The sequence below is a fragment of the Cyprinus carpio genome, chromosome A17 (genome assembly GCF_018340385.1).
Source record: "Cyprinus carpio isolate SPL01 chromosome A17, ASM1834038v1, whole genome shotgun sequence".
Taxonomy (NCBI): domain Eukaryota; kingdom Metazoa; phylum Chordata; class Actinopteri; order Cypriniformes; family Cyprinidae; genus Cyprinus; species Cyprinus carpio.
In genome coordinates, this window is record NC_056588.1 from 25,979,172 (window position 1) to 25,994,781 (window position 15,610).

At 43.3% G+C, this 15,610-nt stretch overlaps 2 protein-coding genes across 9 annotated transcripts in view; one reads left to right on the forward strand and one right to left on the reverse strand.

Moving 5' to 3' along the window:
- LOC109061160 (CDAN1-interacting nuclease 1-like) overlaps positions 1–15,610 on the forward strand; it is a 790,471-nt gene that overhangs the window by 98,002 nt on the left and 676,859 nt on the right. The window lies entirely within an intron of this gene.
- Positions 1–15,610, reverse strand: part of LOC109080805 (homeobox protein Meis2-like) — a 61,303-nt gene that overhangs the window by 14,475 nt on the left and 31,218 nt on the right. For all 7 annotated transcript variants that reach the window (XM_042774531.1, XM_042774530.1, XM_042774533.1 and 4 more), the window contains exon 9: positions 4,399–4,475. In XM_042774531.1, coding sequence (XP_042630465.1) covers positions 4,399–4,475 — 77 coding nt within the window. The remainder of the gene's footprint in view (positions 1–4,398; positions 4,476–15,610) is intronic.

Sequence of the window (15,610 nt, forward strand, 5' to 3'; positions counted from 1 at the left end):
TGTGAAATTGCTTTAATGACAATGTAATAAAATTGCTATTCGGCTCACAGATGGCCCGAGGCGCAGCACGTTCCTACAGCGCTGCATCAGACGGTGTGTGTCTCTCTGTGTGCCGTACCTGCAAACCATATAAATTAACCCACTCATTCACCTTCTGCTCTCAGATGCTTCTCTTTCTTCAGTCTTTCTCTATTTGTTTCCCCCTCAAAACAAAACGTGCCATCCCAGAACATAAAAGCGTTTCACCCGATTCACCCCAAAATGACTTGAAGATATTCAGTTTCTGTTCAGATGAAGTCTCTGAAAAAAGCTATAATTAATGCATAACACACACGCAGTAACAATTATATATAAAGTAAGTTTATGCATAAAATAAGTTTTTTTCTGACCCTGAAGTTTTTGTTATCATTAGTTAACTGCATTACCAAGCATTATCAATGAATAATACTTCTGTAGTATTTATTAATCTTAATGTTATGTAAAAAATTTAAATGATAAGTTGTATCTGCTAACATTAGTTAATGCACTTACTAATGCACTAAAACAATGAATAATTGTATATTTATAAACTAAAAACAACAAACAAAGTTAATGTTAACAAATGTTTGTTCCTTTTTTCCATTTTTCAAGCCATTTTGCTTCTCAAGTAAATGTGTCTTGATTTAAGGATGTTAAGATATTTGTACTGGAAAACAAGACAAAGATACTGAGGAAGAACGTTTTTGCAGTGGAGATTCAGCCATACACTGCAATGGTTCATTTGGTTTGTTCTGCTGTTTGACTGTCTCTCTTGCTCTAAGCGCAGTCTTCCCCTGCAGGAGTTTTCCTCTCACAGGTGAATGGCAGGGAGCTGAGAGGATTCCTGTGATGATGATCCTTCTGATTTGGCCTAAATGTGTGGCATCCATTGGCCAGATGTAGACTAGTGTGCCAAAAGCAGATCGGCGCTCTGGCGCTATGAGAGATATCAGATCAAATGAAGCTGGAGCGGGGGGTGAGGGTGGCACTTGGGAACCAACAACTGAGTCAATTCTGCTAATTAACTGCCAATTAGCGGTCCCTAAATGCAAGCGATGCTGACGATGTTCTCTGCCAGAAGCTCGCGCCGCCGCCCATCTCCACTCATCCTCTCACGCGGTATATTTAGAAAGATCGGCCCGTGATGCCTCCCATGAGACTCCAAAAAAAGACTCTCTCATCTAGGTCAAAGTTAAATGGATAACCAGCAACTTCAGTCATGATTCTGCCAGTGTGTCACAGAGATAGAGAGAAAGACAGACAGACAGACAGACATAAATACAGACATACAGACATAAAGACAGACATAAACTTACAGATTCATGCAGACAGAAAGAAAGAAAAAAAAGACAGACAGACAGACATAAAGACAGACAAACAGACAGACAGACAGACAGACAGAGACAGACAGACAGACAGAAAGACATAAAGACAGACATACAGACAGACAGACAGACAACAGACATACAGACATAAAGACAGACATAAAGACAGACAGACAGACAGACATAAAGACAGACAGACAGACAGACAGAAAGACATAAAGACAGACATACATACATAATACATACAGACTGACATAAAGACAGACAGACAACAACAGACAGACAGAAAGAAAGACATAAACACAGACATACAGACAGACAGACACAGACAGACGGACAAAAAAACATACAGACATAAAGACAGACAGACAGACAGACAGACAGACATAAATACAGACATACAGACATAAAGACAGACAGATAGACAGACATACAGAAAATAATAAAGACAGACAGACAGACAGACAGACAGACAGACGGTGTGTGTGAGTGCAGATCTGTGTGTTTAAACTCAATGTCTCCAAACTTTCCCATGCTCTGAGGAGGAAAATCAAACATCTTCACAGGCCAGTTTATACTTTTTAAATCACATTTGGAAAATATTAAGCCATTATTTTGAATTTCATAATAGCTGGCCATGCCAAGTGAAAGGGTTATAAAAAACATAAAACTGATCTGTTTGTTCGTGACTCATTTGAGTTCGGGGGGGGGGGGGTTATGAGTTATGAAACCCTTTCTCCAGTCGTCTCAGTATAAACACACTAGGATTATTCATTTAAAGTCTAAAACAGAGCCACAGATTGGACACCAGCACAGATGGTTTGGTCTGAGACGCCTCAGCTTTAGATGCTGAGACACAACTGATGAAACAACAACAAACGACCAATACAGAGAGAGAGAGAGAGAGAGAGAGAGAGAGAGAGAGAGAGAGAGAGAGAGAGAGTGGGCATCAGGTCTACACAATCCTGCAGATGTCAGAAGTCATTCATAAGTCACCTATTACTGTAATCCATTTGACATACTGAAATGGTTTATAATTATTTCACTTTTTGTTTGGATAATCTCAGTTTTACATTGTAATAAATCATATTTTTATATAATTTTTTTTTATAGTTAACTCTTTAAAAAAATGATTAAATAATAAAACGATGGTGAAACGATTCCAAGCCCGTTTTAATAAAAATTAACCCCAGGGACATAAAAGTTTCTGAAGTTGAAGAAACACCCAGAAATGGCTACAAGAGCAACCGATAATGAGACAAGCCCACCTCTCTTTCACAATACTGTGTCAAGTCAAGTCAAGTCACCTTTATTTGTAAAGCGTATACTGTGTGTGTGTTTAGCAGAGGTGTGTGTGCTGTCAGCATGTGATCAGACCTCATTTAGACAGATAGAATAACACACACACACACACACACACACACATACACAGCTGCACTTATGGAGTGGTGTGTAAAGCGTCTCTCTCTCTCTCTGAGGTCAGAAAGGATTGCTGTGCAGTCTCAGATTTAATTACCCACTGCTACATAGTGAAGCACCAACACCAGTGACCGTCACACACACACACACACACACACACACACACACACACACACACACACACACACACACACACACACACACACACGCAGAGCAGAGATCAGATCCACGGCGCAGAGAGAGATGGACAGGTAGACAGGCTTGTCAGAGCAGGAGACGTGCTGTCTATTGACACGTTACACAGAGCACCCTTGTGCCTCCTCCAGGTCTGATTGTGCCTCCGAACAAAGACCTGATTCAGGACATCCATGCAAACCTCGTCCTGCCCATCTCTCTCCCCTCTGCTCTATATCAAAGCAGGCCATCACAGGAGGACTCCGGGGCCCTTCTGGCCCATCAGCAGGAACGTCAGGAGGATCTGAGAGCTGAGCGAATGCTACCACAAATACAACCTAACCTCGGACAATCGGATAGATAGATAGATAGATAGATAGATAGATAGATAGATAGATAGATAGATAGATAGACTCTGGAGTCTAAAACTGAGTGTTGATCTCGTCTCACTCTCTCGTTCTCTCTCGGTGGTTCTTAGGGGTTTTGTGGGTTACTTCAGCATTAATCAGCATGAAACAGGCAAAGCAGCTCAATGTTCTGCTGCCGTAGGTGTGTGACGGCATGAAAGCTCGGTAACCGCTGTAATTGAAACACCATCCACACCGCCGGGCGCGTGAAAGGCAGATAACGGCATTCCTGTGGCCAATTTAAGGACCTGGCCAGATCCGGCAGACAAATCACGCTCATTCTCCGGGTGTGTTGCTCATTGTGAGCCGGCACCAGAATGAGGTGTAGGGGGAAAATGAATCACAAAAGCAAAAAAATCAATTGACCCCGGGGTGGTGCGCGGGCCTGCGGGCCGATAAAGCCGAGAGCCGCCGCCTGTACCCGACAGATAGAGCGCCACGTAAATGAGTCCGCTTTGATAAATACATTAAGGGAAGCCGTGAATAAAAGGCAGGGACTTCTCATTTGTAAAATAGAAGCTCCACTACACAGAATTAGACTGATAAAATAGCGCTCCGTATAATTAAGTTGTGTGTAAGGCCAGAAAATCCGTGCAAATACCTTCCCGGTGTTTTTTGAAAAGAAGCTGTCAGCTCAATTAATCTGAACATCGGCCGCAGAATGTAGCGAAGGAAATTAAGCCTGCGATAAAAAAAGAGCCCGGCCGAGTATTTTGATAAATAATGCCTTTATCATTTCTTTGGCTCTGTGATCATTTTATTTAATCCACCACCTCCAGTTATGAGCTAAGCCATCTACAAAGACGCTGCCGGCCAGAGCGCCGCGGCTCTAATCCGGCGGGGAGCAGATCGGGGACGGGGAGGTGTCTTCTCTTGAGGAGGAAGTGTGCCACTGTCCTCTTCCTCTTAATGCATCAAAGGGAACACAAATGTGGGTCGAACGGCAAAGAGCCGCGGTGATAAAGCGCTCGCATGCTGCACCATGTAGAGTCCACGCACAAATGCTTTTAACGGTCAACACTGCTGGCAATAGAGATGAAAAGTGATCGACTCACCAGTTGTTTACTTGTAAGATGGTGAGGCCTGTGTCTTGAGCGAGCTGCTTCTTCTGTTCTTCTGAAGGATACGGGTGCTGCAAGAGAACACAAGAGAACACGCTCCATCAGGATCATGGGAAAGTGCACTGCCACTCATCTACATACAGTAAACTTTATGCATATGAAATGTTGGTGTGGCCAAACTGGTCACGATGCTGCTCTGCCGCTCTTTACTACACATCACTCTGTTTGTTTTAAGGATGACCACAAGGTGAATGAATTACATTTTAGGCTTGTCTGCCTCATCAGTATCACAATAATGGAGATAGCCAATCAAATCAAAGAAGGCTGTACTGTTCATAGAAAATGAAGATGAACTCCAACTCTACAATTCAGTTTTAACCGTTGTTACTGAGTGTGAGGTAAGATGTAATAGCTATAAATTTCATATTTCATCAAAACTGTTTAACAATAGGCATGCCCAGAAAACAACTCTTTTTTTCACATTATGCCGTTTTAAATAAAAAATGCAGACTTTGATTTACAGGCTTCAATTAATTCAAGAATGTGACGAGACTAGACACAATGTATGACAAACATATTAAGCGTATGATTAAGAGTATGTGTGTGCATTTAAAAAAATGCGATTAGATAACAATAAATTCTACTTTTTTACTTATTTACCTTTTTTGGTAACATTAACAGCCTGCTAACACTGCACTGACTCATATCTGACAAGTTGTTTCAAAGTTACTTATTAGAATCAACAGATTGTCTGAAGTGTAATTTCCCTTTAAATCCTTTAATAAAAAATGTTTAAAAATAAATGAAATACCCAACAAAAATGGTATTTAAAAAATAAATAAATATCCAATAAAAATGGTTATTTAGAGAAAAAATGGTTCTATTCCCCCAATGTTGAAGTCATGGCGAAGCGCTCTATATAGCCTATGCGGTGGTTGTGAATCCAGCCCTGCACATGTCAGGTGTTCTGCTGATCTTCAGTTGAGAGATCACTCTAGTAATGAGCTGACGGCTTGAATCCGCTGTGCTAAATTTAGGAGATGTGAGGAGTGCAGTGCAGTGATGAGCCGGTCTGACGGCAGCGTGTCCACACAGCTTGCATTTGTTGCATCTTTTGCAATATGTCTGCAGAAAAGGCAAGTGTCTCTGCCTAGTTACAACAGTAAAGTGCTGCTTCTATTTGATGCTATATCTATAACAATATGACCAACACGAGATCAGCAGGATGAGGGTTGCAGATGAATTCGGGATTGGACCAATTAACAGAAGCATGTGCAAAAACAGCAACAGAAAATTCTGCACGTTAAACACACAGATCTGTACAGCACGCTGTGAATTCTCCAGTCAGATTAAACGCATCGCTCGGAGCGGAAAGAAGGAAAACATCCTCCTTTCCTCGACGGTTAGAGAAATGACTTCAGCTCGTCCCATGTGTCGCTGCTGAACGCAGGCCAAGCGCTAAAGCAAGACGTTTCTGCAAAGGTCTCTTATTGCCAGGAGTCGCACCTGCAAACACAATCCCTGCGCGGGATGCAATGATACAATTTGTGTCACTGTTGATCTGCCAAATGTGACATGATAGAAATGGCAGGATTGAATTTGTGCCGAGCGTGTCTCGAGCATGACAAACAATAGTGATCCGCACTGACAGATGTCTTTAAGAGGCAGATTAAGAACCAAACAAACCTCACGCTCCGCTTTGATTCAGCCCTCGCCACACATGCGCGCCCACACACACACACACACATGCGCGCCCACACACACACACATGCACGTGAGAGAGGATAAACCAGGCTGTCTGCAGCAGGTGTAGGTGGCACATCTCTCTTCTAGTAGGTCAATCTTACAAATTGTATAAAAGTCAAAAGGGACAAAAGCATAAAATAAGCTCAACTGACATGCAGCTGAATTTTGACCCTGAGTGCTCACGTTGAGAAAGAATGGCCGAGGTTTAATTAAAGAGCAGGTGGAGGGAACTTTTCAGGAATTTGTCCAATTAATCAAAAAACAAATTGTAAGACTGAACAAATAATGAAGGAAAAAGAGACACATGAATCAGATTTCTACTTGTGCACACTGGAGCTTTTAATATGCTTAAATCATTAACAAAGAAATATGATAATGGGCACATAGAAATACATCTTTTGATTGCTAAGTGCTGACATATGCTTGGCAAGACAAGGTCTGATTTTCTTTGAAGCACACATACAGCAGCAGATTCTCTCTGACTGGAGTCCTGCACCGAACACACACTGAATTCAGTCTTACATTGTGAATGCATCCCGGCGCAGCTCATCATGTGCTGTGTGTGTGTATATATATATATATTGTGTGTGTGTCATCAAAATCTACCAAAATCCTATAACCAATAAAGCAAAAATGTTTGTTAATTTAGAATGTAAGTGTTCGTTTGATCTCATGTGCTGTCTTTAAACTGTATTGTATGTATCAGAGTTATTTCAGGCATGTGCCCGTCTCTTCTGCATCATTAAAACAATCCCATATCAGTGATAAATGCTACAGTGCTGCACATTTCCTCCAGCCACCACAAAACCAATGATTTCAACAAACCAGAGACACGTTTCAAGCAGTGAGATGACATTAAATCTTTTCGCCCCCACCAGGATAAAAACAGAAAGCGCTAAAAACCCTTCAGACCCAGCTTAAGATATCCTGACCGCAGACACACAATATACAACAGATCCGGTTTCATTGAGCTCTGCTCCACAAATCACTGTAAATACAACAATGGTAATGGCCATGGAAATGCGTACGTGATTTCCCATACACATATCAGGATTTCTCAGAACTAAACTTGGTGGCAGGTGTGTTAAACTTGGTGCTATAACACAGATGGAAATGTGCACATGGATTATGCAGGTCATGCACAGAGAAATTATGTAGGTTATGCATAAGATGAAACCTATGCAAATTATTGCACGTGAGGCCCCTGATCCTTACCAATTCAATGCACCGCTGTTTCTGTCTCTCTCTCTCAATATGTTTCTACAGACTTTGTTGAGCACGCAATTTTTGCATTGTTTAAGTAGTGTAGTCACCTTTATTTATATAGCGCTTTAAACAAAACAGATTGTGTCAAAGCAACTGAACAACATTATTTAGGAAAACAGTGTCAGTAATGTAAAATGACAGTTAAAGCAGTTCATCATTGAATTCAGTGATGTCATCATGCAGCTCAGTTCAGTTTAAATGGTATCTGTGCAATCATTTGCAATCAAGTCAACGATATCACTGTAAATGAAGTGTCCCCAACTAAGCAAGCCAAGTACAGCTGTGCAACCAGAGGAACACGCATCTGAGTGACATCGCAGGTCGAGTCTAGCACTGTAAAATAAAGCATCAAATGACAAAACAAGTGAAACCTGAAGAGAGCACTACCTTAACATGAATTATTAATTTCGTCCAGTGGTGTGCATGACACGCTAACAGCATGAAGAAGAGTAAACTTAGCATGAGAGATCAGAGAAAGATTGAAAGTGTTTCTGTCGCTTTAAACTCAATCAATAGAGTGAATTACTAAGAGCTGGAGCAATATCCTGAAAAACGGACTGACCACAGAATGTGAAGAGGTGCAGTCTATAAATTATTAGACAGAAAAATGAGCAGCTTATTTTATTGCAGATGCCAGCGCTAGCCTGCGATCGAATCAACTGTTAATTACGCTGCAGCCTGTTAATGGCACAGGCTTTTTGCTGCTCACGCCATTCTGAGCGCACACACGCGGTCAGGGAAGGAGTCCTCTGGGATGTGTCAGTGCATCACACAGTCCACAGCAAGTGCATGTGGGCCGATTTTATTTCCCAGAGTGCATGTGTGTGCATGTGTGTTTGCACTCTATTGGCTAAATAACAGGGTGTGATGTGCTCTTCACCGCAACTCAGTGTAACATCGAGCCTGAACCCCCAGTGCCCCCAAACACACATCAGCCCCCCTTCACACACACACACACACACACTCCCCAGTGGAGCGGCTGACCGTGTGCTTGATGAATGACTTCATCAGTACGAGGCCAGACTGCAATGAATTAAAGAGTCCTGCAGCCTAATGAAACCCAGCACATCCCCCGACTGAACTACTGCACGCTGCAGCCCGATTCACATGCTATAGGCGAGATAAGAATTAGTGCACAGGAGTAGTTTGTTGAAAACAGTAGGCTGAATGATGCAGAGCAATTATGGAGTGTGTATCAGTGCATGCTTTTTTGGCTATATTGCAACCCACAATCCATTGTGCAGTGGATTTTTTACCATCAACCATCCATTTAAAAAAAAAAAAACCCACACTTAAAAAATGCACAAACCTACACTTAATGCATTTAGCTAGATGCTAACATGCTAGCACAAACAGCACATGGCAAGCACTGCTGTACTGTCATTCGACACGCTTTTTTTGTTTTGGAGGTCTGTGGAACCGAAATTAATTAAATTAATTCTCAATACTCCATTGTCTCTTACCAGCAATTTCAATTATTCCCCAAACTACTCCATCATCACCAAAGCGTTTGAGTTTCCCCATGATGTGCAGCTCAAATTGACTGTTTCTGTATGTTTAATCAAACTGAGCGCAGCAAGATGACACAGACTCCCAATAAAATCAATCAAAGCTCAGAATGACATTTTAATATCTGCTACACAGAAATCTGCAGAAAGATTGGCACATTTTAAATTTAGAGAGGCTGTTAATAATGCATTTACATATGTGTTTCTGCAAAAATGATATTCCAACCAAATGAAGGCTGCAGGTTTATTTTGATAAGACTAATTTAAATATATATATTTAAGGCAAATTCATGAATAATTGTAAAATGGTGTGTTTGTAATAAGAAGGAAATGACAGATTTCTTTGGAAAGTTAACTTTGATTATGAACTGACTCATGAAGTGTATCAGCAGCGCTGTTTGATTTCTGCTCAGCAGAACAGAAGCTAAAAGACTGTTTTGTTTAAAAGATGGACAAAAGGAGCTTTCTTCTATGTACTCTAGCTTGTGTGTGTCTAAGGTTAAATGTGTGTGCTTAGGTAACGTTTTGTGTGCATTTGATTTTCTTTAGCACTACTGCATCCAGACAACAAGGAGGAAGCCGGCAAGAATGCATCTCGACTCGCTTACACACGCACACACTCACACGCACACACAAAGAGAACATGTCCTCAGTTTTATGAAATGCACCATCACAAATACACACCCCAGTGCTCGAGCGATGCATGCATGCCAGCACTCATTGTGTTTGTCTGTGTGCACACGTATGAACAAACGCATCTTCGTAGAGCTCTGGGATCACATTCAGTCATGACTGCCATGCTGGGGTTTTTTCAGAGGTAAAACAGTTTCAATCTATGTGGCTTCAAAGGGGCACCTGGAGCCCAGCACGCCATGAAAAGCTATTGAGGAGAGCAGCTAGACTCCCTCTCTTCATATGTCTCTCTCTCTCTCTCTCTCCCCCATTCTTTCTCTCTCTGTGCCCCCACAACAATTGCTGGCTGGGCTGGGCTCGGAGCCGCTGGACTGCCGCCAGCCCCCCGGTTTGCTCTACACCAATAATTTATGTTCACTGAAGATGGTGCAAGGTTCTAGAGCGACTCTAGCTATCAATTTGCCTGCCAAGCAAACTGTTGCCCTGCAAAAACATGGATTGGCAAGGCCAGGCGGAGGGGGATGCTGGGAGGGGTGTGAGGAGGAGGTGGGTACCCCCGTGAGGTTGGCCTGGAACGCAGTTGCTGAGGGTAAACAAGCATTAGCGCTAAAAATCAATCACTCCCATTCTCAAGGCCGTCAGAGAGAACCGCGCAGGGGAACAAACACACACCCACTGCAGTGAGAGATACACAAACTGTCCAATACACACGAAACAAACCGCACACCGAAAGATACAAACAATTAGAGAAAGTTCTGCTCTTTAGCGGCTGTTGTTATCTGTAACTGTTCCAGCAACTGACATGTGCTCTCTCGGTTATAATGCTTGCATTCTGCTCGTGAAGAACATTAGACAAAAATACAACAGCTAAATGGAGCTTACAGCACTGAATGTAGGTCCTGTGCCTCTTAAGATGAAACTCTGGCACAAATGGATATGTGCTGAAGTTCACTGCTTGGTGTTTGGGGGTCGTTCAAATCACTAACCCTGACTAGGTGTTGCATTAATAGTGATGCCTGCAAACCCCTAATAAGAGTAAGTGTGAAGGGTGTAAAGCAGCGGGAGTTTGTGTCGACTTTGTGACTTGGACACACACACACAAAAAAACTCTTCTATGTGTGTGTGTGTCTGGATGTGGCCCACAGCCATAGTGATGAGGCTAGTTAATCATCAGATCAGGTTCATGGCTTCTCTTACAGACGCGGCCAGCCGGCTCTTTCAAGGGGAGGAACCTGATCTCCATGTCCTTGCGTAGGGAAAGGGGAACAGCAGATAGACTGAATCTCTTCTCATCCTCTTAACCCTCTGGCTTTATGGTGTACATTTGACCAAATTAAAGTCTCACCACTACAGCCCTAGAATTTCTCTTTCCACCTGATCAGGCAAACCTTTCTGGGGCAGGAGTTTAACTTCATTTTTACAGCAGGTTCCATCATCAACTGGCTAATTTTTACTGCATGCGCATGCAGGAATATTCCCTGCGATGCCTTAACAGCGGTTTTCATTTCAGACTGGAAGAAGTGGAAGGGAAAGAGTCTTGACAGTTGACACTACTGGCTGTCATAAAGTCACGTGACCACTCATGCTCAGAGGCAAATTGGCAAATCAAGTAGATAAACATGACCCGAGTTCACACTGTAAAATGAAAGCCTGTGAAATGAAGCAAACAACCTGCTGGCCTCAGATCTGATTCACAGCTATAAAAAAAAAAGATATCTGGCCTAACAAGAATTCTCTCTTGTCGCTGCCTTCACCAGTCTGTAATGACTTGATTAGTCTAGATGGCGCCCGTGAGCAACGGAGCCGAGACCTCATGGGTCACGTTCATTAGGCCACTGGGCAACCACCTATGGCTCACTGCTGTCCAGCCCCCACCTTCCCACAGGGCTAAACTTACTTACGCTATTCTTTAATATATTTTGCCTGCATGAGAGAAAAAAAGGATGTTTATTGCTCGTGGGGTACATGGACTGGGCTGGAGAACAGAAATGTTGTCCAAAAGGCCACTGGGCAGCCAATGAACAACGGGGTCGTTCTCCTTGCAGGCAACAAAGTAGTTCAGTAACCCCTCAATATCCCAGCCAAACCATTTTATGCAAGCAGGTCTTGGCAGCACGTAGTACTGTAAGGCTCCTTTTGTGCTGGCATTTGAGACTGAAGGACAAGGCAATAGCACAAGCTCATCTAATATATACATAACACATTTAATTTAGCTTAGCAGGTTTTTAAAAGTAGTTGGCCTATTTCTTCTTAATGACGAGAAGGGTTGTTTACTCATGCTGTCTCTGGCTTGGTTTGGGAGCAGCAATGAATGATGTTTTAGCATCTTTCACAAGAAGTCGCAAAAGAAAATTCCAGAGCTCCAAACCCATAATTTCATGTTTCATTTGTTACATTAGAAAACTCAAGTTGTCAAATCTGCTTTAGAGTCAAAACTCACAGTTGAGGAAACCTTGATGTTTAGCCATTAGCTTGGAATGTGGAGCAACCAAGCAGCGGGCAAACAGCTGCAGGGGCAATTTCCTGTAGGTTAATGATGCTAAAAATGTAGAAGTCAAGCATGGCGCCCATTTCGCTGGCTCTCCAAGAGGACTAAACAAAGTATCAGCATAGAGAGGCCGTCACGGAGGGTTTCGGTAAACTCAGCCTCACTAAAATGATCAAGCCAACTGAAGCAGGACAGAATAATCAGATCTCTCACAGTCGTGATCGCAAAAACCTTATGTGAGAGTTAACAGAGCTAAAGCAGACTTCAAATCATACCTGTTGTGCTTACTGCTTTTCGTTTATGACCTTTCAGAATACTATTCCTTACACAGGGCTTTGTTACCCGTTGAAAGAAAATCAAGACCTCCCGTCAGCGCTGCACACTCTGGCAGAGGATTGCTGTGAGCCCTGGGGACTCTCCTCTCTTGATGTTTTAGTCTAAGGGATGTATGAAGAGTTTTAATGGCTCTAAGAGCAGGAGAGCTAAGGAACAGAGCAAAGGGCCTCTTTTAGGTACAAGGCGCCTGTGGCGCCTAGTGCTCTCTGCCCATAGTGACCTGACTGACCGGCTTGGCTGTAGGCCTCGTTTGTTCACTGACTTTATCCTGACAAAGCAAGCAGGCCTGCTGACCTCCCATGACCTGACCAACAGCTTGCTCAGCTTACCGTTTATTAGTGGATGGGGGTCAACAGGCAGCACAAATAAGAAATGTAGCCTGCTTTCTTGTTTTTTAGCTAACAGTTCCCAACCTAATGAAACCGCATAGGCTGAAAGAACGTTTGAAACCTGAAAGGTTGGTGAGAACTGCAACCATGAATATCAGAGCAGATTAACAACTCTTATGGTAGTTGTATAATAACCGCAGTCCTAAACCAGCAAATACAAAAGTGCAAATAAAGAAGTATTTCTTCTTTCTGCACTTTGCATGGTGCATACTGAGGCATCAAAGGGAGCTACAGTAATCCAAACACTGTCGTTACTCTGAGAGTTTACGTGCTGCCCTAGAGGGAGAGATAAAAAGGGATTGTCAGGATCCACTTACAGCTTTTTGGACTGATCCAGGCCACAAGCAAGAACTGTGAGCTGAAACGCAGCAGAGTGCTGCTGGTGCACAGGACTCCAGCAGGACGGAAGAGCAAAGGGAGGTCATTAACCTCTGCAACTAAAATGCACTCAGATGGCTCCCTGCTCTGGAGGCTGATGACAGGCGTCTGTGTTCTTTTCAACAACTTGTTGAGCTGTCTCCACCCCCACCACCTGCCCCCACCTCTGAAACCAACACCCAGCCATCCCCATCTCAGGAATGTAACCCAAGCCCCGCTCCTCTCCAATCACTTTGCAGAGAAGCCTGCTTGAGGTGTAAGACAGCTCTTGCTGTGTTCTTTCCATTGTGTATTTTCTATGCTACTGCTTCCAACTCTTCCTTTTTTCCCTTTCTTGATCCATTGCCTTAACACTGCACGATAATTCTTGATCCAATGCAGAGATCAGCGCAGTACAGTCAATTCTGATTGAGGGAAATCAAGCGGCGTGCCTCTATAATGGTAAAAGTGCTTAAGTAATGGCTATGCCATTGAGGGTTGGGCTCTGTAGAGGAAGATCCAGTGCAGAAGTCATAACCACATACTAAAACCAAATGAAGCCAAGTGCATTCAAAATAAAGCACTGCAGGGCAGGAAAAACTGTTTTCTATCATTGTTTTCTTTCAATGTGGTTCCTCACCTTTAACTCCAGAGTTTAGACTCTTGGGAAGGTCTGGGCCATAAGGCTGTCTGCTGATTCACGTAATGTCTCAGGAAGTTATTTTCCTAAAAGAAACCACCCCCTACCCCCACTCTTTCAGGAGGGCCATTAAAAGAGAAGAACAGAATGGAGATGCACAGTGCTGGCTGAGGCATTCATATTTTTTTTGCAAATAGAAGGCAAACCATGGACTGCTATTTGTCCAGAGACCTATAACAAACTATCGAACTCGCTTTGTTTCAATAGTCTGATGTTCTTCCACATTTCGATTACTGTCATTGGTTACAAAATTCAATGTAGCAATTGAGGTCTCATTGTAAAGTTAGGAAAGCTACACAACAAAATTGCTAACATCTGCAGAGTTCCCTCCATGTGTCAGGGGTTTGTCTTTGCTTAAGCACATTTTTCTAGTCACCACAACTTGTTTCAAAGGCATATTCCACATTTGTTTACTTAATTCTGCTCAAACCATGCCTTAAAGAGATTCCACGCTGTTAGAGTCCAGATAACGTAAAATGATGCGTGAAGTCTTGCCTTCCTTTCCACCGTAGGCTTCATTACTTTTTAATATGTGTGCAGGAAGAGGGAAAAATGGCGTGGAGATAATCAATGGTACAGAGGCAGTAGCCCATTAATCTCCCTGTGGATTCAGTTCTAATATGCACACTTGCTTGGGCAAACATAGGCTCTGCTGTTGTGCACGTGTCTGCCTGGATGGGCCACTTAATGAAACGGCCAGCCTTTGCTTCCTTTTGGGGAGATTTTGCTGAATGAAAAATTAACTGTCTGATGTTTGCCACGACAAGGAGCGTTAACGTTTTATTGAATTCAGGTGGGATTTGTACCTTCCCCATGCAAGCGAGACAAACAATGAGAGCAGAAGGCAGGAAATGGTGTGAGCACAAGAGCAGGTCCCTATGGAGATTTTATCAAAGACCCCTAATGCAAACATCAGCACAGCTGACCGGGGGAGGCACACGAAAGCCCAACAAAAAGAGAGGTGACCTGCAGCACTGAACCGGGACAGAGGAAGAAGATAAACATGGCACAGAGACAGAAAGAGAGCCTCTTGTGTGGAGGTGTAGATGTAGAGGAGGATGTATACAATGACCGCCAGTTGGGCGGCTCTGAAACCAGAGCTAACCACTGGCCTCACTAGCCCTCCTCTCGATGTGCAAAGAGCCACCTGTGGACAGAATTAGCCGCTGTAACTGTCTCCAAAGGTAACCGAGATACACCTGCAGGGACACGCTCACTCCTGCGCATGCATCACGTGGATGTGTCATCAGATGGGTGGAAGAGAGAGGAGCAGAGAGAAGCAGAGTGGAGTAATCTGGAGGAGAGGGTGGGCGGCCTGGCAGCCATAAACATAAGGACAAATAGCAGTGATTGTACGACATAAGCCAGGGTGAAGTTTGATATGTTTTCTATGTCGGAGGGTTGCTGGTGGGTGAAGACAGACAAAAAGCCATGGATAAGAGGATTGCAAGGCAGGGATAGTGCATGCCGGAGCCCTGAGGTGGCAGAGATTTGTGCCTGTATGGAAATGTATGATTCACCCCCCAGCAGCATGCTCCGCTGCCGTGAACAGGCTATACTTCATTTGCTGGCGATTATGCGGGTTGCTGGCCCTCTAAGCCTCTTTGAACTTGTAATTGCCGCCGGTTTTAAATAATGAACATTAAGGGAGATTCAGAAGAGTGTGTGTAATTACAGGTTTTCCCTGCTTTTCTTCTGCACCCCAGTTGAAGAGGGAGAGGAGGAGGAGAAAGGAGGAGGAGGTTCTGCTTGCTGAAATCCGTAATGTCTCGCCAAGTCTCTT